The sequence below is a fragment of the Oncorhynchus tshawytscha genome, linkage group LG22 (assembly GCF_018296145.1).
Source record: "Oncorhynchus tshawytscha isolate Ot180627B linkage group LG22, Otsh_v2.0, whole genome shotgun sequence".
Taxonomy (NCBI): domain Eukaryota; kingdom Metazoa; phylum Chordata; class Actinopteri; order Salmoniformes; family Salmonidae; genus Oncorhynchus; species Oncorhynchus tshawytscha.
In genome coordinates this window covers 2,931,511-2,953,665 of record NC_056450.1, presented here as the reverse complement: position 1 = coordinate 2,953,665, position 22,155 = coordinate 2,931,511, and the positions used below count along the sequence as shown (strand labels likewise).

The 22,155-nt window shown below is 42.1% G+C and overlaps 1 protein-coding gene across 1 annotated transcript; it reads left to right on the top strand.

The window, feature by feature from the left end:
* The first annotated feature begins 5,521 nt into the window (after window positions 1–5,521).
* On the top strand, window positions 5,522–22,137 carry LOC112221576 (serine--tRNA ligase, cytoplasmic). The gene is made up of 11 exons (XM_024383713.2): window positions 5,522–5,712; window positions 13,062–13,132; window positions 13,315–13,395; window positions 13,516–13,674; window positions 13,854–13,997; window positions 14,119–14,274; window positions 16,588–16,809; window positions 17,047–17,176; window positions 20,665–20,822; window positions 20,958–21,087; window positions 21,274–22,137. The coding sequence occupies exons 1-11, from the start codon at window positions 5,577–5,579 to the stop codon at window positions 21,426–21,428; spliced, it is 1,542 nt and encodes a 513-aa protein (XP_024239481.1). The 5' UTR covers window positions 5,522–5,576; the 3' UTR covers window positions 21,429–22,137.
* The last annotated feature ends 18 nt before the right edge of the window (window positions 22,138–22,155 follow it).

Below are 22,155 nucleotides of genomic sequence, written 5' to 3'. Positions count from 1 at the left end.
CTACTTGTTGTGTGTATGTACTGACATGTGACCTACTTGTTGTGTGTATGTACTGACATGTGACCTACTTGTTGTGTGTATGTACTGACATGTGACCTACTTGTTGTGTGTATGTACTGACATGTGACCTACTTGTTGTGTGTATGTACTGACATGTGACCTACTTGTTGTGTGTACTGTGTGACCTGATGTACATGTGACCTACTTGTTGTGTGTATGTACTGACATGACACTGTACTTGTTGTGTGTATGTACTGACATGTGACCTACTTGTTGTGTGTATGTACTGACATGTGACCTACTTGTTGTGTGTATGTACTGACATGTGACCTACTTGTTGTGTGTATGTACTGACATGTGACCTACTTGTTGTGTGTATGTACTGACATGTGACCTACTTGTTGTGTGTATGTACTGACATGTGACCTACTTGTTGTGTGTATGTACTGACATGTGACCTACTTGTTGTGTGTATGTACTGACATGTGACCTACTTGTTGTGTGTATGTACTGACATGTGACCTACTTGTTGTGTGTATGTACTGACATGTGACCTACTTGTTGTGTGTGTATGTACTGACATGTGACCTACTTGTTGTGTGTATGTACTGACATGTGACCTACTTGTTGTGTGTATGTACTGACATGTGACCTACTTGTTGTGTGTATGTACTGACATGTGACCTACTTGTTGTGTGTATGTACTGACATGTGACCTACTTGTTGTGTGTATGTACTGACATGTGACCTACTTGTTGTGTGTATGTACTGACATGTGACCTACTTGTTGTGTGTATGTACTGACATGTGACCTACTTGTTGTGTGTATGTACTGACATGTGACCTACTTGTTGTGTGTATGTACTGACATGTGACCTACTTGTTGTGTGTATGTACTGACATGTGACCTACTTGTTGTGTGTATGTACTGACATGTGACCTACTTGTTGTGTGTATGTACTGACATGTGACCTACTTGTTGTGTGTATGTACTGACATGTGACCTACTTGTTGTGTGTATGTACTGACATGTGACCTACTTGTTGTGTGTATGTACTGACATGTGACCTACTTGTTGTGTGTATGTACTGACATGTGACCTACTTGTTGTGTGTATGTACTGACATGTGACCTACTGGTTGTGTGTATGTACTGACATGTGACCTACTTGTTGTGTGTATGTACTGACATGTGACCTACTTGTTGTGTGTATGTACTGACATGTGACCTACTTGTTGTGTGTATGTACTGACATGTGACCTACTTGTTGTGTGTATGTACTGACATGTGACCTACTTGTTGTGTGTATGTACTGACATGTGACCTACTTGTTGTGTGTATGTACTGACATGTGACCTACTTGTTGTGTGTATGTACTGACATGTGACCTACTTGTTGTGTGTATGTACTGACATGTGACCTACTTGTTGTGTGTATGTACTGACATGTGTTGTGTGTATGTACTGACATGTGACCTACTTGTTGTGTGTATGTACTGACATGTGACCTACTTGTTGTGTGTATGTACTGACATGTGACCTACTGTTGTGTGTATGTACTGACATGTGACCTACTGGTTGTGTGTATGTACTGACATGTGACCTACTTGTTGTGTGTATGTACTGACATGTGACCTACTTGTTGTGTGTATGTACTGACATGTGACCTACTTGTTGTGTGTATGTACTGACATGTGACCTACTTGTTGTGTGTATGTACTGACATGTGACCTACTTGTTGTGTGTATGTACTGACATGTGACCTACTTGTTGTGTGTATGTACTGACATGTGACCTACTGGTTGTGTATATGTACTGACATGTGACCTACTTGTTGTGTGTATGTACTGACATGTGACCTACTGGTTGTGTGTATGTACTGACATGTGACCTTCGTGTTGTGTGTATGTACTGACATGTGACCTACGTGTTGTGTGTATGTACTGACATGTGACCTACGTGTTGTGTGTATGTACTGACATGTGACCTACTGGTTGTGTGTATGTACTGACATGTGACCTTCGTGTTGTGTGTATGTACTGACATGTGACCTACTTGTTGTGTGTATGTACTGACATGTGACCTACTTGTTGTGTATGTACTGACATGTGACCTACTGTACTGACATGTGACCTACTTGTTGTGTGTATGTACTGACATGTGACCTACTGGTTGTGTGTATGTACTGACATGTGACCTACTTGTTGTGTGTATGTACTGACATGTGACCTACTTGTTGTGTGTATGTACTGACATGTGACCTACTTGTTGTGTGTATGTACTGACATGTGACCTACTTGTTGTGTGTATGTACTGACATGTGACCTACTTGTTGTGTGTATGTACTGACATGTGACCTACTTGTTGTGTGTATGTACTGACATGTGACCTACTTGTTGTGTGTATGTACTGACATGTGACCTACTGGTTGTGTGTATGTACTGACATGTGACCTACTTGTTGTGTGTATGTACTGACATGTGACCTACTTGTTGTGTGTATGTACTGACATGTGACCTACTGGTTGTGTGTATGTACTGACATGTGACCTACTTGTTGTGTGTATGTACTGACATGTGACCTACTTGTTGTGTGTATGTACTGACATGTGACCTACTGGTTGTGTGTATGTACTGACATGTATGTGTAACTGATAGATGCACACACACACTACATGTTCATGTTTAAAAAGTATTTTTTTGGTCTGTAATGTATTTTTTGTTTTCTGTCAGATCCAATAAGACTAATAAGACAATAAGACTATTGCCATTGGCAAATGGGGATCATAATAAATTAAATACAGTTGTTCTTAACATGTTATTTATTTTTTCCCCATCTAGGCTGATGGATTTATGCAGAAACTGCCGAATGGGTTCAGGTGGGTGTTGACAGTTATCCTGACCTTGCCTTTCTGCCAAATAAACCTGTCTGTTCCCCCAGCCTCCTCTACCATAGCAAAGAGAAGACAACATGTTAAGCTTGAATTAATTAGGATGTCACAATGTGAAAGGTCATATACTTGACCAGAAAAAAAGTTGGGAGTTTCATCTCCCAGTTGAATGTGGGTCTTTCCACAGTACTTACCATTAGTAAAAATTTTAAAAATCTCCCCATCACAACAAACAGATATCATGGTACATATCATGGTACATTTTATAGATGTGTTTCATTTTCTCTAAAGGTGCATGAACAGATTATACAAAACACACATTTGTACTTTTCACAATTTTTTTCTTCTGGCAATGTAATGTAATATAATTTTGACATTGACTATGTCAAACTATGATGGTTTGTCATGGTCATAAATATATATAAAATTATATTTAATTATTGTTGTTCAAATAAACACTACATCAGGGCCTCCTGATTTAAGCATACTGTATTTCTTGTTGAAGAGGTCCTGGAACAGCTTTATCGGGTATTTTATATCCTGGTGGAGCTTTTCTTTGTCTTGAGCTGATAAACCACAATCTGTTTTAAACAACAACGTTAATTCAGGTAAATAATAAATGAAATGATAATAAAATGTAATAAAATGTTCATTACCATTGAAACTTTCAACAAATTCTCTCATTAAATCTTCATGTCCCCTCTATGTAATTATTGCCTTCTGTAATGAACACTGCAATACGTCTGTCATTTGTGTTATGGACTATAATAATGACCTCCACTCCCACCTTTTCCAGCTTGCGCTCCTAGATTAATTACAGAACACTATTGTGTTGTATGAATCTAAGATGCTAAAATCCCTGCTAAAATGCCTATAAGAACAAGATAAATGTAAGTGTGTATTCCCTGACTATTCACTTTCATAATGCTTACTTCCATGGTTGGTGATTGAATACATGTATTATTATGTCCATGGCTGGATTCCCAATATAATAAGATATAATTAATCCAAATGAAACATGAAACGCACCCAATTTAAGGCCAGCATCCCGGAGTCACCTCTTTACAGTAGTCGTTGAGACTGTTTTTTTGCGGGTACTATTAAATGAAGCTGCCAGTTGAGGACTTGTAAGGCGTCTGTTTCTCAAACTAGACACTCTAATGTACTTGTCCTGTTGCTCAGTTGTGCACCAGGGCCTCCCACTCCTCTTTCTATTCTGGTTAGGGCCTGTTTGCACTATTCTATTCTGGTCAGAGCCAGTTTGCTCTATTCTGGTTAGAGCCAGATTGAGTAGTACACAGTGTTATACGAGATCTTCAGTTTCTTGGCAATAGCCTTCCTTTCTCGGAACATGAATAGACTGACGAGTTTCAGAAGAAAGTTCTTTGTTTCTGGCCATTTTGAGCCTGTAATCAAACCCACAAATGCTGATGCTCCAGATACTCAACTAGTCTAAAGAAGGCCAGTTGTATTGCTTCTTTAATCAGAACAACAGTTTTCAGCTGTGCAAACATAATTGCAAAAATGGTTTTCTAATGATCAGTTAGCCTTTTAAAATTATAAACTTGGATTAGCTAACACAATGTGCCATTGGAACACAGGAGTGATGGTTGCTGATAATGGGCCTCTGTACGACTATGTAGATATTCCATTTTTAAAAATCTGCCGTTTCCAGCTACAGTAGTCATTTACAACATTAACAATGTCTACACTGTATTTCTGATCAATTTTATGTTATTTTAATGGACAAAGAAAATTGCTTTTCTTTCAAACACACTGACATTTCTAAGTGACCCCAAACTTTTAAATGGTAGTGTATATACACACAATACTTCATAATGAAAAGCAAAACAGGTTTTTAGAAATGTTTGCAAATGTATTAAAATTAACAGGACAATAACCCTAAGGAGACAGCCAAGACAACGCAAGAGTGGCATTGGGACAAGTCTCTGAATGCCCTTGAGTGGCCCAACCAGAGCCCGGTCTAAACTTATCACAAACATCTCTGGAAAGACCTGAAAATAGGCTGTAATCACTGCCAAAGGTGCTTCAACAAAGTACTGAGTTAAAGGGTCTAAATTCTTAAGTAAATGTGATATTTCATTTTTGTTATTTTTTATAAATTAGCAAAACATTCAAAAATACAGTTTTTGCTTTGTCATTATGGGGTATTGTGTGTAATTGATGAGGGAACATTTTAGAATGAGGCTATAACTTAACAACATGTCAAAAAAGTCAAGGGTTCTGAATACCTTCCGAATGCACTGGATATTATTCAGCTTGTACAATCTGTGTGTCTCTTCATTGGCCTGGGCTAATCTTTATTTGAATTCAAGACCAGACTGATCTCAATTTGTCAGTGTCAGAGAAGCCACTCATTTTGGTAATTTGTGTCATATTAAAAAAGATTCAGCTAATGTCTTCTCTCGTGTAATAGTATTTTTTCATTATTTTTTATTTGTTTTCATCAATAATTTATTGCCTTTTCTTGTTGGTACAATACAATTGCCCATTGATAAAAATTCTGTAGCTTTTGAATGAGTTATCCACATTGCAATGTTTCGTACTGCAGGCTTTTATTTTGAAGGTTTTGTCATTAACATATGATGTGACGTCATCATTCGGGCTTCTTGCAGAATACAACTAGTCCGGTTAAATCATTGCAGTTGAGGAAGCTTAGTGTCAGCATGGTGCTCGATTTGGACCAATTTAGAGCCGATAAAGGCGGTGATCCTGAAGTAATCAGAGAGACGCAAAGGAAAAGGTTTAAAGACGTGTCACTTGTGGATAAACTGGTACACGCAGACACAGAATGGAGAAAATGTAAGTTCCGCCTTTTAGCTAGCTATGTGCATTCATTTAATGGGATGCCTGTTGGTGTCCAAATTGCTTGCTAGCATCGTGCATTAATAAACTGTACTCAAAAGTCGTCCTTGTAGTCACCCAAACAGAAATGGACAAATTCAAGCATGATACGCCAGTTCACGTTTTTAGATCTAGCTAGTTCACTATTAAATTCTCATCTAAAGCCTAACTAGTTGGTAACCTGCGCTACCTAGGTAGATAACTAGTTAGCCACCGGGAGTTAGTAAATGGCTACGTAGCTAGCCAGTTTAGGTAGCTGTGCTAGCCACCTGGGATACAACCAACAATCTCCTGTCCCATGGCTTTAACTAGACATATCTGACATGTAGTTGATTCGTGTTTATAGCTAACTAACAATGTATGGTTTAGTAGTTGAACTAGCGAGAAACTCAATCGATACATCCTCCTATTCACACTGACCGTACAATCTGACGCAATCCCCACCCAGTATGTGTAAAACCGATAGGCATCTAAATCTCCCACAGATGTTATTGGGACGAGATGTAAAATTACGTTGATGCAGATTTGACTGAGTTTTAATGGTATGGTGGTCGCTTTAAGGCCAGGCACCACAGGCTAATAGGGATCTGTTTTTCTTTACTCTCATCAGACTCTAACTTTACCAATTGAAAGTATACAATAATATCTTGTATTTATGTATTACAAGTTATAGTTTAAAATTAAAATATGCAAATGAGGCAACCCCCTCCTTCAAATATGCGCTCATTTGCATATTACGAGAGTTTGTTTTAACACATTGCTAAGGCAGAATGTTTTTGTTTGTGATAAAACACTCAGTTGTCAGACTTTTACAGATCAGTTTATAAAAATATTGTAATTTTATGGAATGATTTTTTTTTAAACTGACGGATGCATATTTTGCAAATATTTACACAAAATTACACTTAAAATCAAAACGACAAGGTGTGTGTATTAGAGGTCGACCGATTATGATTTTAACGCCGATACCGATTATTGGAGGACCAAAAAAGCCCCTACCGATTTAATCGGACGATTTTTAAAAAATATATTTTTTGTATTATTATTATTATTTTTTGTGATAATAACAATTACAACAATACTGAATTAACTTATTTTAACTTAATATAATACATCAATAAAATCAATTTAGCCTCAAATAATGAATTCAATGTTCAATTTGTTCAATTTGATTTAAATATTGCACTTTTACTTCTCCAACACTTTGTTTTTGCACTATGTGCCATGTAAAAAAGCTAACGTTTGAGTTCCTTGCTCAGAACATGAGAACATATGAAAGTTGGTGGTTCCTTTTAACATGAAACTTCTATATTCCAAGGTAAGAGGTTTCAGGTTGTAGTTAATATAGTATTTATAGGACTATTTCTCTCTATACCATTTGTATTTCATATACCTTTGACTATCAGATGTTGTTATAGGCACTATAATATTGCCAGTGTAACAGTATAGCTTCCGCCCCTCTCCTCGCCCCTACCTGGGCTCGAACCAGGAACACATCGACAACAGCCACACTTGAAGCAGCGTTACCCATCGCTCCACAAATGCCGCGGCCCTTGCAGAGCAAGGGGAATAACTACTAAGTCACAGAGCGAGTGACGTTTGAAACGCTATTAGAGCACACCCAGCTAACTAGCTAGCCATTTCACATCGGTTACACCAGCCATTAGGCTGATAGGCTTGAAGTCATAAACGGCGCTGTGCTTGCGAAGAGCTGCTGGCAAAACACACAAAAGTGCTGTTTGAATGAATGCTTACGAGCCTGCTGCTGCCTACCATCGTTCAGTGAGAATGCTCTATCAAATCAGACTTAATTATAACACACAGAAATACGAGCCTTTGGTCATTAATATGGTCGAATCCGGAAACTATCATTTTGAAAACAAAACGTTTATTATTTTAGTGAAATACGTAACCGTTCGGTATTTTATCTAACAGGTGGCATCCCTAAGTCTAAATATTCTTGTTACATTGCACAACCTTCAATGTTATGTCATAATTATGTAAAATTCTGGCAAATTAGTTCGCAATGAGCCAGTCGGCCCAAACTGTTGCATATACCCCGACTCTGCGTGCAATGAACGCAAGAGAAATGACAATTTCACCTGGTAAATATTGCCTGCTAACCTGGATTTCTTTTAGCTAAATATGCAGGTTTAAAAATATATACTTCTGTGTTTATGGTTAGGTACAGTCGTCCAACGATTGTGCTTTTTTCGCAAATGTGCTGTTGTTAAATCATCCCCCAGCGTTGCATCGATTATATGCAACGCAGGACACGCTAGATAAACTAGTAATATCATCAACCATGTGTAGTTATAACTAGTGATTATGATTGATTGATTGTTTTTTATGAGATAAGTCTAATGGTAGCTAGTAACTTACCTTTGCTTCTACTGCATTTGCGTAACAGGCAGGCTCCTCGTGGAGTGCAATGAGAGGCAGGTGGTTAGAGCATTGGACTAGTTAACTGTAAGGTTGCAAGATTGGATCCCCCGAGCTGACAAGGTGAAAATCTGTCGTTCTGCCCCCGAACAAGGCAGTTAACCCACCGTTCCTAGGCCGTCATTGAAAATAGAAATGTGTTCTTAACTGACTTGCCTAGTTAAATATAAAGGTATATAAAAAAAATCGGAGCCCAAAAAACTCTGATTGTTATGAAAACTTGAAATAGGCCCAAATGAATCGGCCATTCCATTAATCGGTCGACCTCTAGTCATAACAGCAGGACTAAATATCAACATGTTAGCCTATGTAAATATTAGCATATATTTACTTTATGTAAAGCTAATTTCTCACTAATCACATTAGTCTACAGACCTATGACACTGTAGGCCTATGTGACAGTCTCGTTGTATATTTATGGTTTCCTGTCACTCAGTTTTATACACTTTGAATACATTTTGCTGGAGCAAGGAAATGCATATTATTTATAGGGTAGCCTAGTGGTTAGAACGTTGGACTAGTAACCGGAAGGTTGCAAGTTCAAACCCCCGAGCTGACACGGTACAAATCTGCCGTTCTGCCCCTGAACAGGCAGTTAACCCACTGTTCCTAAGCCGTCATTGAAAATAAGAATTTGTTCTTAACTGACATATCTAGTTAAATAAAGGTAAAATAAAAACAAATATTAAAAAATACACAGCAAGTCACCTGACAATGGCTACTCTGCCTTTTTATTTACCTGTCATTCTCCTGTCATGTCTCTGATATGAGCTGAGACGCAAGGAAGGAATCCCTAGGACTTTGCTTATTTTCTAAAGAGCGGCATGTCCAAGTTCGTGGGCTAGATGAACCATCCTCGCATATTTATCAAATGCCACGTCTCCCCTGGAGCACTCTTGCAGCCTGGACAGAATTACAGAATCCCTGGTTGGTGGGGTCTATGGTGATTTCCAGTCCAGTATTTAGACACTTAGGGCAGATCAAATCATGTACAAATTGGTTTGTTTGTGACGTGGAATAAAAGCCACTGTTGGCTGGCTGCTGTCTGGTTGTCATCTTCATCTCAACTAATTTGCGCCTGGACGTGCTGTTGGACGTGCTGTTGGACGCGCTGTTGCCGGTTACCTCCTTTTCCTCTACATGTATTACCACTGCCTCTATGAGGCACATATATATTTTTTAATTCACAGCTTTTCTCGCATTGGCTAACGGATCGCCTATTTTTATTCGCATACTGTAGGTATATTCTTCAAGATTGTATCTTTTTTTCTCTCTTTACGTGGATTCTTCGGGAGATATTTTCAAACAAGGAAGTGCTGCGCGGCACGTGGCATTTTAACCAATCAGGTTGTCGTAAAGGGCCTTAACGCCAGTCACTGATCGGATGTCAGGATATTACTCCTCTTTCAGTACAAAGCACTGCGACTACAAAGGATATTGCCATGTATGGACTAGCTAACGATATGTCCCGGAAAACAAGCGTTTAAATGATATACACTGCTCAAAAAAATAAAGGGAACACTAAAATAACACATCCTAGATCTGAATGAATGAAATATTCTTATGAAATAGTTTTTTCTTTACATAGTTGAATGTGCTGACAACAAAATCACACAAATTATCAATGGAAATCAAATTTATCAACCCATGGAGGTCTGGATTTGGAGTCACACTCAAAATTAAAGTGGAAAACCACACTACAGGCTGATCCAACTTTGATGTAATGTCCTTAATACAAGTCAAAATGAGGCTCAGTAGTGTGTGTGGCCTCCACGTGCCTGTATGACCTCCCTACAACGCCTGGGCATGCTCCTGATGAGGTGGCGGATGGTCTCCTGAGGGATCTCCTCCCAGACCTGGACTAAAGCATCCGTCAACTCCTGGACAGTCTGTGGTGCACGTGGCGTTGGGGGATGGAGCGAGACATGATGTCCCAGATGTGATCAATTGGATTCAGGTCTGGGGAACGGGCGGGCCAGTCCATAGCATCAATGCCTTCCTCTTGCAGGAACTGCTGACACACTCCAGCCACATGAGGTCTAGCATTGTCTTGCATTAGGAGGAACCCAGGGCCAACCGCACCAGCATATGGTCTCACAAAGGGTCTGAGGATCTCATCTCGGTACCTAATGGCAGTCAGGCTACCTCTGGCGAGCACATGGAGGTGTGCGGCCCCCCAAAGAAATGCCACCCCACACCATGACTGACCCACCGCCAAACCGGTCCTGCTGGAGGATGTTGCAGGCAGCAGAAAGGTCCCGTCGGCGTCTCCAGACTCTCACGTCTGCCACATGTGCTCAGTGTGAACCTGCTTTCATCTGTGAAGAGCACAGGGTGCCAGTGGCGAATTTGCCAATCTTGGTGTTCTGGCAAATGCCAAACGTCCTGCACGGTGTTGGGCTGTAAGCACAACCCCCACCTGTGGACGTCTGGCCCTGATACCACTCCTCCTTGCACAAAGGCGGAGGTAGCGGTCCTGCTGCTGGGTTGTTGCCCTCCTACGGCCTCCTCCACGTCTCCTGATGTACTGGCCTGTCTCCTTGTAGCGTCTCCATGCTCTGGACACTACGCTGACAGACACAGCAAACCTTCTTGCCACAGCTCGCATTGATGTGCCATCCTGGATGAGCTGCACTACCTGAGCCACTTGTGTGGGTTGTAGACTCCGTCTCATGCTACCGCTAGAGTGAAAGCACCGCCAGCATTCAAAAGTGACCAAAACATCAGCCAGGAAGAATAGGAACTGAGAAGTGGTCTGTGGTCATCACCTGCAGAACCACTCTTTTATTGGGGGTGTCTTGCTAATTGCCTATAATTTCCACCTGTTGTCTATTCCATTTGCACAACAGCATGTGAAATTTATTGTCAATCAGTGTTGCTTCCTAAGTGGCAGTTTGATTTCACAGAAGTGTGATTGACTTGGAGTTACATTGTTGTTTAAGTGTTCCCTTTATTTTTTTGAGCAGTGTATATACAGTGGGACAAAAAAGTATTTAGTCAGCCACCAATTGTGGAAGTTCTCCCACTTAAAAATATGAGAGGCCTGTCATTTTCATCATAGGTACACTTCAACTATGACAGACAAAATGAGGGGGAAAAATCCAGAAAATCACATTGTAGGATTTTTTAATGATTTATTTGCAAATTATGGTGGAAAATAAGTATTTGGTCACCTACAAACAAGCAAGATTTCTGTCTCTCACAGACCTGTAACTTATTCTTTAAGAGGCTCCTCTGTCCTCCACTCATTACCTGTATTAATGGCACCCGTTTGAACTTGTTATCAGTATAAAAGACACCTGTCCACAACCTCAAACAATCACACTCCAAACTTCACTATGGCCAAGACCAAGGAGCTGTCAAAGGACACCAGAAACAAAATTGTAGACCTGCACCAGGCTGGGAAGACTGAATCTGCAATAGGTAAGCAGCTTGGTTTGAAGAAATCAACTGTGGGCGCAATTATTAGGAAATGGAAGACATACAAGACCACTGATAATCTCCCTCGATCTGGGGCTCCACGCAAGATCTCACCCCGTGGGGTCAAAATGATCATAACCACATGGGGGGACCTAGTGAATGACCTGCAGAGAGCTGGGACCAAAGTAGCAAAGCCTACCATCAGTAACACACTACGCCACCAGGGACTCAAATCCTGCAGTGCCAGACGTGTCCCCCTGCTTAAGCCAGTACATGTCCAGGCCCGTCTGAAGTTTGCTAGAGAGCATTTGGATGATCCAGAAGAAGATTGGGAGAATGTCATATGGTCAGATGAAACCAAAATATAACTTTTTGGTAAACTCAACTCGTCGTGTTTGGAGGTCAAAGGATGCTGAGTTGCATCCAACGAACACCATACCTACTGTGAAGCATGGGGGTGGAAACATCATGCTTTGGGGCTGTTTTTCTGCAAAGGGACCAGGACGACTGATCCGTGTAAAGGAAAGAATGAATGGGGCCATGTATCTAGAGATTTTGAGTGAAAACCACCTTCCATCAGCAAGGGCATTGAAGATGAAACGTGGCTGGGTCTTTCAGCATGACAATGATCCCAAACACACCGTCCGGGCAACGAAGGAGTGGCTTCGTAAGAAGCATTTCAAGGTCCTGGAGTGGCCTAGCCAGTCTCCAGATCTCAGCCCCATTAGAAAATCTTTGGAGGGAGTTGAAAGTCCGTGTTGCCCAGCAGCAGCCCCAAAACATCACTGCTCTAGAGGAGATCAGCATGGAGGAATGGGCCAAAATACCAGCAACAGTGTGTGAAAACCTTGTGAAGACTTACAGAAAACGTCTGACCTCTGTCATTGGCAACAAAGGGTATATAACAAAGTATTGAAACTTTTATTGACCAAATATTTACTAAATACTTATTTTCCACCATAATTTGCAAATAAATTCATTAAATCTTTTTTTTTTTTAATAGTTTGTCTGTCATAGTTGAAGTGTACCTATGATAAAAAGATGAGAGGCTTGTAATTTTCAAGTGGGAGAACTTGCACAATTGGTGGCTGACTAAATACTTTTTTGCCCCACTGTATGTATATAATTCAACATGGAGAGTTTTAAAAATAGCGTTTGAAGTTCTACTTCGTGTTGTTGACGAAGTTGGGATAAAATGATACAAATAAAGTGTTTATATACATTATTGATGATTTTATTTGTACATTTTATTACAGTATGGTAGTTAGTTACAAAATATCCCAAAATGTTCAAATGGAAGCAAAATCCCTTTTTTTTTTGCCTGTAGTGTCTGGCCTTAATGTCTCCTGTCAGTGTCACTAACATCATAATGTTAGCTACCTGCCATGACACACACCATTATTGATGCATGTAATGTTGACCCTTGTCTTTTCCATGCTCACCAGGTCGTTTTACTGCCGACAACCTCAACAAGGCGAAGAATTTATGCAGCAGAACCGTTGGCGAGAAAATGAAGGTATAGGGGACATCTTGTGATGCTGGTGAACAATCCAGCCACCCCTCAGTCTTTACATAACCTAATGTTACATGGCTACCTGTTTCCCCCCTTCATTCTGACAGCATGTCATGTTCTATTCTATGTGCAGATAGAAAGAAACACTAACTGTTCACCCTGTTCTGGGGCTTTTCTGTTTACAGAAGAAAGAGCCAATTGGGGAGGATGATTCTCTCCCAGACGACACCCAGAACTTGGAGGCCCTAACAGCAGACACACTAGCGGTAGGTCAACTCGCTAGCTAGCACTTCATCTATATGCTGATTGACGTCTTTATGGAAGATTCTATTGGACTTGTGGGTCCCATACCATGAGTATTTTTCATTTCTCTTTCCTCCCTCTAGCCCCTCACGGTCACCCAGATCAAGAAGGTCCGTCTGCTTGTGGATGAGGCAGTGCAGAAATCTGACAGTGAGAGGGTAAAGCTGGAGGAGGAGCGCTTTCAATACCTGAGAGAGATCGGAAACCTCTTGCATCCATCTGTGCCCATAAGTAATGATGAGGTGGGTGTCAAGGAATTGTAATTCCCATCACCAGCAATAAGGAGGTGGATGGAAGTAAACATTGCTTCTGGAAGAAAACACAAAATCCGGTGTCTTGTCTCTGTCTCATGCATTTTGTTTTGCCTCTTTTTTTGTTTACTTTTCTACTCTCTAATTTCCCTCCGCTATCTCCCTGGCAGGATGCTGATAACAAAGTGGAGCGCACTTGGGGAGACTGTACTGTGCAGAAGAAGTATTCCCACGTGGACCTGGTAGTCATGATCGATGGCTACGACGGAGAGAAAGGAGCTATAGTGGCAGGGAGCCGTGGCTACTTCCTCAAGGCAAGTTCTTAGTCACACACTGTCACATGTAGCCAATACTCACAGGCCGATTCAAACCAGGTGTAATTCCATTCAACTATGATCGTTATCCTTACTGACTCTTCCCCTTTTCTGTTTTTAGGGGCCACTAGTTTTCCTAGAGCAGGCATTGATCAACTATGCTCTGCGGATGCTCCACAGCAAGAACTACCAAATGCTGTACACCCCCTTCTTCATGAGGAAAGAGGTCATGCAGGAGGTGGCCCAGCTCAGCCAGTTTGATGATGAACTTTACAAGGTGTGATGGATTTCAAATGAACCTTCCATTTCTATTGCAGGACAGGGCTGATGTACAACTCTTTCATGGCACTTAGCTTTAATGTTTACACAAAGATGTAGATTTGATGTTCATTTTGTCAGAGAGCTTCTAGTCATCGCAGCAGTGGGTGGCGCTTTTCTCTCTCACCTCATCTCCTCATTTGAGTTCCATACTTGTCCACTCAAGCTTAACATTGTTGCCGTTTATTGCCCACCAGGTGCCCTTGGGGAGTTCCTCAATGGGCTACTTTCCTGACGATGGCTCACCACTTGTCGTACTTGGCAACTTCAACCTCCCGAAGTCTGCCTTAGATTCACTTCTTTCCAACTGTATTTCCCCTCTGCCTCTTTTGACCTCACCCTTTCCCAAAAAGGAGGAATATTGAACTTCCCGGAGGACCGATCATCCTTCCATTCTCTACCTTCTCCTGTATGTGCTGCTAAAGCCACTTTCTATCACTCTAAATTTCAAGCATCTGCCTCTAACCCTAAAACTCTTTTCCACTTTCTCCTCCCTCCATAATCCTTCACCCCCTCCCTCTCTGCGGACGACTTTGTCAACCACTTTGAAAAGAAGGTTGGTGACATCAGCTCCTCATTCACTCAGCCTATTAAGTCCATTAGTCCCACAGAATTACGCTATGCCTTGACTTCTTTCTTCCCTCTCTCTCCATATGAAACCCTGCGACTTGAGGTCTGGTCGCGTGACCCCATCCCCTCCTCCCTTCGCCAGACGGTCTCTTGAGACCTTCTCACTTCACTCATCAACTCATCTTTGACCACTGACTGTGTCCCCTCTGACTTCAAAATGGTCCGAGTTGCTCCCCTCCTCAAGAAACCAACACTCAACTCTTCTGACGTCAACTATAGAACTTTTTTATTTTCTTTCCAAAACACTTGAGCGTGCGGCCTCTGACCAGCTCTGTCGCTGTCTTTCTCAGAATGATCTTCTTGACCCTAACCAGTCAGGCTTAAAGACGGGTCCCTCAAGCAAGACTGCTCTTCTTTGTGTCACGGAGGCTCTCCACACTGCCAAAGCTGACTCTTTCCTCTGTTCTCATCTCCTAGATCTATACACTGCCTTCGATGCCGTGAACCATCAGATCCTCCTCTCCACCCTCTCAGGGCTGAGCGTCTCAGGCTCTGCACACTCTTGGATTGCATTCTACCTGACAGCCCGCTCTTACCAGGTGACGTGGAGAAGATTCGTATCTACACCACACTCTCACGACGGGTGTCTCCCTGGGCTCCGTTCTAGGCCCTCTATACACCAAGTCAGTCACTCGGCTCAATCATATCATCACATGGTCTCCTATCATTACTATGTGGATGACACTCGGCTACTTTTCTCCTTCTGTCCTCCTGACACCCAGCTGGCAACATGCATCTCTGTGTGCCTGGCAGATATCTCAGCTTGAATGTCGGCGCAAAACCTCAAGCTCAACATCGAGAAGATGGCACTGCTCATCTTCTCGGAAGGCCTGCCCGCTCAAAGACCTTTCCATCACGGTTGACAACTCCACACCCCCCCTCCCAGAATGCAAAGAACCTTGACGTGACCCTGGACGACACCCTGTCATTCTCTGCAAACGTCAAATGTGACTCGCTCCTGCAGATTCATGCTCTGAAACATCCGAGGAGTACGACCCTACCTAGCATCTGGACTACTACAACTCACTGTTGGCTGGGCGCCCTGCTTGTACCATGAAACCCTTGCAAATCCAGAACGCTGCAGCCCACCTGGTTCAACCCTTCCAAGTTTTCCCATGTTACCCCACTCCTCCACTGGCTTCCAGTCGAAGCTCTCATCCACTACAAGACCATGGTACTTGCCTACAGAGCTGCAAGAGGAACTGCCCCTCCTTACCTTCAGGCTATGCTCAAACCCTACACTCCAACCCGAGGACTCCAGCTCTCACCCCTACAGGAGGGCAGTACCAGCTCAGCCCAGTCAAAGCTTTTCTCTGTCCTGGCATTTTAATGGTGGAACCAGATTCCCCTCGAAGCTAAGAAAGTCTCTGACCATCTTCTGAAAACATCTGGAACCCTACCTCTTCAAAGAGTATCTTAAATATACTTAAATCCCACAGCCTCATCCCCACCCCCTTTTATTTAGGATGATTTTATTTACTGTGATATGTGGTTGGCCCACTTAGCGCAGTAATCTTAAGATGGCTAACTGTAAGTCGCTCTGAATAAGTCTGTTAAATGACAAAAATGTAAAATTTGCTGATGTGGGTTTTTTCCCCCTGAAATTATTCACTCTGTGCCCTCCCTGCTTGTTGTCTCTCAGGTGATTGGGAAGAGCAGTGAGAAGTCTGAGGACACGGCCATTGATGAGAAGTATCTGATTGCTACCTCGGAGCAGCCTATTGCAGCCTTCCTGAGAGACGAGTGGCTGAAGCCAGAGGAGCTGCCCATTCGCTACGCCGGCCTCTCCACCTGCTTCAGACAGGAAGTGGGCTCCCACGGCCGTGACACCCGAGGCATCTTCAGGGTGCACCAGTTTGAGAAGGTCAGTGGACATATTCTCGAAGTAGATATGGGTGAGTCATGGTCAATGTAGAAAAGGCCACAGCTTTGTTGGAATACATTGTATTTTATAGGCCTAATTGAAGAAGGATGAAGTCCTGTTATTGATCATTTACAGATCATGTCAAGCGATGCACATTTTTCAGAGGAGAACATTGTTTTTTTTAATAGGGCCTCAGCTGATGATTGCCAAATACTAATCAACACTCTCTCCATTCAGATTGAGCAGTTTGTATTTGCTTCTCCTCATGACAACAAGTCCTGGGAGATGATGGATGAGATGATTGGAACTGCTGAGGAGTTCTACCAGACACTAGGGATCCCCTACCGCATCGTCAACATAGTCTCAGGTAGGTGCTGCAGATAGTTCTACTCAACACACCTGTTCCTCTCTGGGACGGAGACGTAATGATCACTGGCCAATTCCATACGAGATTGGCCAAAAGATATGTTTTAAATCATTCTGAGATTACATCCATAGATGTCCTTTGGGGGAAGGATGCCTAGCAGATCTTTTGAAAGTCTGTATCCAAAATGATTATTGAGAAATCATTTATTAAAGTTTGGAAATGTGACGTTTTGACCATTCCCAGGGCTTCTGTGAGACACTACAACAATGCTTCAAATGACTGGCTTTGTATCCTTACCGTCTCCACTGAAATATACAATGAGTCTGTAGATGCTACAAAGCCAGTCATTTGAAACCTTAGCGTCTCCACTGAAATATACAATGAGTCTGTAGATGCTACAAAGCCAGTCATTTGAAACCTTAGCGTCTCCACTGAAATATACAGTGCCTTTTGGAAAGAATTCAGACCCCTTAACTTTTTCCACACGGTCATAAAATTGATTCAATATTTTTTCCCCCTCATCAATCTACACACAATACCCCATAATGACAAAGTGAAGACAGGTTTTTAGAAAATGTATTTTTTTAAACATACCTTATTCAGAGCGTTTTGACCCTTTGGTCTTCATCAGGCATCCATATCCCAGATGGGGGTGTGGAAGGTCCTATACAGTGCCTTACAAAAGTATTCATCCCCCTTGGCGTTTTTCCTATTTTGTTTCATTACAACCTGTAATTTCAATAGATTTTTATTTGGATTTCATGTGATGGACATACACAAAATAGTCCAAATTAGTGAAGTGAAATGAAAGAGAAAATAAATTTGTTTTAAAAAATGTAACTGAAAAATGGTGTTATACATATATATATCACCCTCTTTGCTATGAATCCCCTAAATAAGATCTGGTGCAACCAATTACCTTCAGAAGTCACATAATTAGTTAAATAGTCCACCTGTGTGCAATCTAAGTGTCACACTCTCGTTGTCTCTGTGTTCTGAAAAGCCTCCGAGTCTGCACCACCACCAAGCAAGTGGCACCATGAAGACCAAGTAGCTCTCCAAACAGGTCAGGGACAAAGTTGTGGAGAAGTACAGATCATCAGGGTTAGGTTATAAAAAAATATCAGAAACTTTGAACATCCCACGGAGCACCATTTAAATCCATTATTAAAAATGGAAAGAATATCGCACCACAACAAACCTGCCAAGAGACAGCTGCCCACCAAAACTCACGGACCAGGCAAGGAGGGCATTAATCAGAGAGGCAACAAAGAGACCGAAGATAACCCTGAAGGGGCTGCATAGCTCCACAGCGGAGATTGGAGTATCTGTCCAAAGGACCACTTTAAGCCGTACACTCCAGAGCTGGGCTTTACGGAAGAGTGGCCAGGAAAAAGCCATTGCTTAAATAAAAAAATAAGCAAACACGTTTGGCGTTTGCCAAAAGGCATGTGGGGAACTCCCCAAACATATGGAAGGTATTCTGGTCAGATGAGACAAACATTGAGCTTTTTGGCCATCAAGGAAAATGCTACGTCTGGCGCAAACCCAACACCTCCTCACCCTGAGAATACCTTCCCCACAGTGAAGCATCGTGGTGGCAGCATCCTGCTGTGGGGATGTTTTTCATCGGCAGGGACTGGAAAACTAGTCAGAATTGAAGGAATGATGGATGGCGCTAAATACAGGGAAATTCTTGAGGGAAACCTGTTTCATACTTCCAGAGATTTGAGACTGGGACAGAGGTTCACCTTCCAGCTGGACAATGACCCTAAGCATACTGCTAAAGCAACAATCGAGTGGTTTAAGGGGAAACATTTAAATGTCTTGGAATGGCCTAGTCAAAGCCCAGACGTCAATCCAATTGAGAATCTGCGGTATGACTTAAAGATTTCTGTACACCAGCGGAACCCATCGAACTTGTAGGCGCTGGAGCAGTTTTGCCTTGAACAATGGGCAAAAATCCCAGTGCCTAGATTTATCAAGTTCATAGAAACACACCCCAATTGACTTACATCTGTTATTGCTGCAAAAGGTTGCTCTACAAAGTATTGCCTTTGGGGTGGTGAAGTTATACACGCTCAAGTTTTTTGTCTTATTTCCTGTTTCACAATAAATGTTGTGCATCTTCAAAGTGTGTAAATGTTGTGTAAATCATATGATATAACCCCCCCCAAAAAAAAAAAAAACTATTTTAATTCCAGGTTGTAAGGCAACAAAATAGGAAAAATGCCAAGGGGGGTGAATACTTTCGCAAGCCACTGTATATGGGGGCAGTACTCAGTGACATCACCTTCCTGAAACAGGAGGTAAAAAAATGTAGAACATAGTTTCTTGGTCAGGGAGGTGACCAAGAACCCAATGGTCACTCTGACAGATCTCCAGAGTTCCTCTGTGGAGATGGTTGTCCTTCTTGAAGGTTATCCCATCTCTGCAGCATTCCACCAATCAGGCCTTTATGGTAGAGGGGTCAGATGGATGCCACTCCTCAGTGAAAGGCACATGGCGGCCCGCTTGAATTTTGCCAAAAGGCACCTAAAGGACTATCAGACAATGAGAAACAAGTTTTTCTGGTTTGATGAAACCAAGATTGAACTCTTTGGCCTGAATGCCAAGTGTCACGTCTGGAGGAAACCTGGCACCATCCCTACGGTGAAGCATGGTGGTGGCAGCTTCATGCTGTGGGGATGTTTTTCAGCGGCAGGGATTCTAGTCAGGATTGAGGGAAAGATTAACTGCACAAAGTATACAGATCCTTCATATAAAACCTGCTCAGGACCTTGGACTGGGGCAAAGGTTCACCTTCCAACAGGACAACTCGAAGCACACAGCCAAGACAACGCAGGAGTAGCTTCGGGGGAAGTCTCTGAATGTCCTTGAGTGGCCCAGCCAGAGCCCGGTTTTAACCTGATCGAACATCTCTGGAGAGACCTGAAAATATCTGTGCAGTGTCGCTCCCCATCCAGCCTGACAGAGCTTGAGAGGATCTGCAGATAAGAATGGGAGAAACTCCTGAAAATACAGGTGTGCCAAGCCTGTAGCTTCATATCCAAGAAGACTCAGGGCTGTAATCAATGCCAAAGGTATTTCAACTAAGTAAAGGGTCTGAATAGTTATGTATATTTGATATTTAAGTTTTTTTGCTTTGTCATTATGGGGTATTTGTGTGTAGACTAGGGGGGGAGGACTGTTTAATCCATTTTAGATAAGGCTAAACTAACAGAGTGGAAAAGGTCAAGGGGTCTGAATTATTTCCGAACGCGCTGTAAGTAATGTTTGATCAATTTTACAATTTCTTTACACACTCAGGACAAGAACCATAACTTGTATGAGTTAACTTGATGTTTAATAACAACCTTCACATTTATCCTGCGTGATTTACATTTGACACAACAGACATTTCCCATGGGAGCAGTTTTGGAGTGTCTTACTAGCCACGTTTTCTAGCTGGTCTGTCTGAGCCTCAGTGTATGTCTGCTCCCACCCAGGTGCTCTGAACCATGCAGCCAGTAAGAAGCTGGACTTGGAGGCCTGGTTCCCAGGGTCCGCAGCCTTCAGAGAGCTTGTCTCCTGCTCCAACTGTTTAGACTACCAGGCTCGTCGGCTGCGTATCCGCTACGGACAGACCAAAAAGATGATGGACAAGGTGAGAGTACCCAGTCTTTCCATAGAAAACCCTCCCATTATAAAATTGATAGTTCTGGATTTGCTTCCATAATCAAAAAGTTAAATTGAGTGGAATATTTGAACCAGTTCACATGACTCTTCCTGTGTTCTTTAGGCCGACTATGTGCATATGCTCAACGCGACCATGTGTGCCACCACACGTGTAATGTGTGCTATCCTGGAGACGTACCAGACAGAAGAAGGTATCATTATTCCAGAGGTACTCCGGAACTTCATGCCTCCAGGTGAGCCACAGTGTTTGTTTGTTTACAGGTTTTGTGAAGGTTCGTGCAACCTTTCATGATCGCAGAGTACTTAAAAATATATAGATTTGCTTCAATGCGTATTTTAATGACTACTATTGCCATGAAAGCAGTTTGTGTTTGTACTGAATGTGTACACTTTCATTCCTATTCTATACATTTTCTTAGGTATGACAGAGATGCTGAAGTTTGTAAAGCCTGCCCCTATTGATGTGGAGATGTCCAAGAAGCAGAAGAAACAGCAGGATGGAGGGAAGAAGAAGCAGGGAAGTGGAGACCAGCTCCAGAACCAAGTGGAGAACATGTCTGTCCACGATTCCTAGACTCCATCATCATCCCCATTCTTACACTCCTTTCACTCTCACCACATCTGAAAATGGACTGCTCCATCCTATCACCAATGCATCTCATTGTGCTCTGGGTCTAGTGACCAGTCTGTCGCTCTCCTCTCCCAGAGATCAGGTTCAACCCCTTTTCTACTGTATGAACAGAATACATACTGAAAGGTTAATTATGAAAGGGAAAAGCCGAAGGTGTTGCTAGTTAGTGGGAAAGGGGCTGTTAACAGCTTTGGGGCAATAGTAATGTTAGGTCTGCTGCATGCCATTATCTTAACTGTAACATCCAAACAATATCAAGTCTGAACTCTGGAATTCTGTGAAATTTCGTTTGACGCTTATTATTGCAAAATGTTTTCAAAGGTGACGTGAACATTCAATCAACACAGCCGTGTGTGTGGGTTGCTTTTAGTAATACAGTTGCTTTGAAGTTCTTAACTACATTTTAATTGTCTGAATGAATATCACCATAAATCACACAACTATCCTGTGTAAATTCAGAAGGGCTGGGGTCATGAGACATCTGGACTGTCTTGTTTGGGCTTTTTGTGACACACAGCTCTCTCCAAACTCAGGAGTTTTCCTACATTGTTGCTTGAGGTCATTTGCTTCTAGTGCTTGTCAGGATAATACGATGTCTGTATGTACTTGCGTAAAGAGGCACCACTGTAACAATAAATAATATGAAAAGTGACTTTCCTTGTGTATTTTT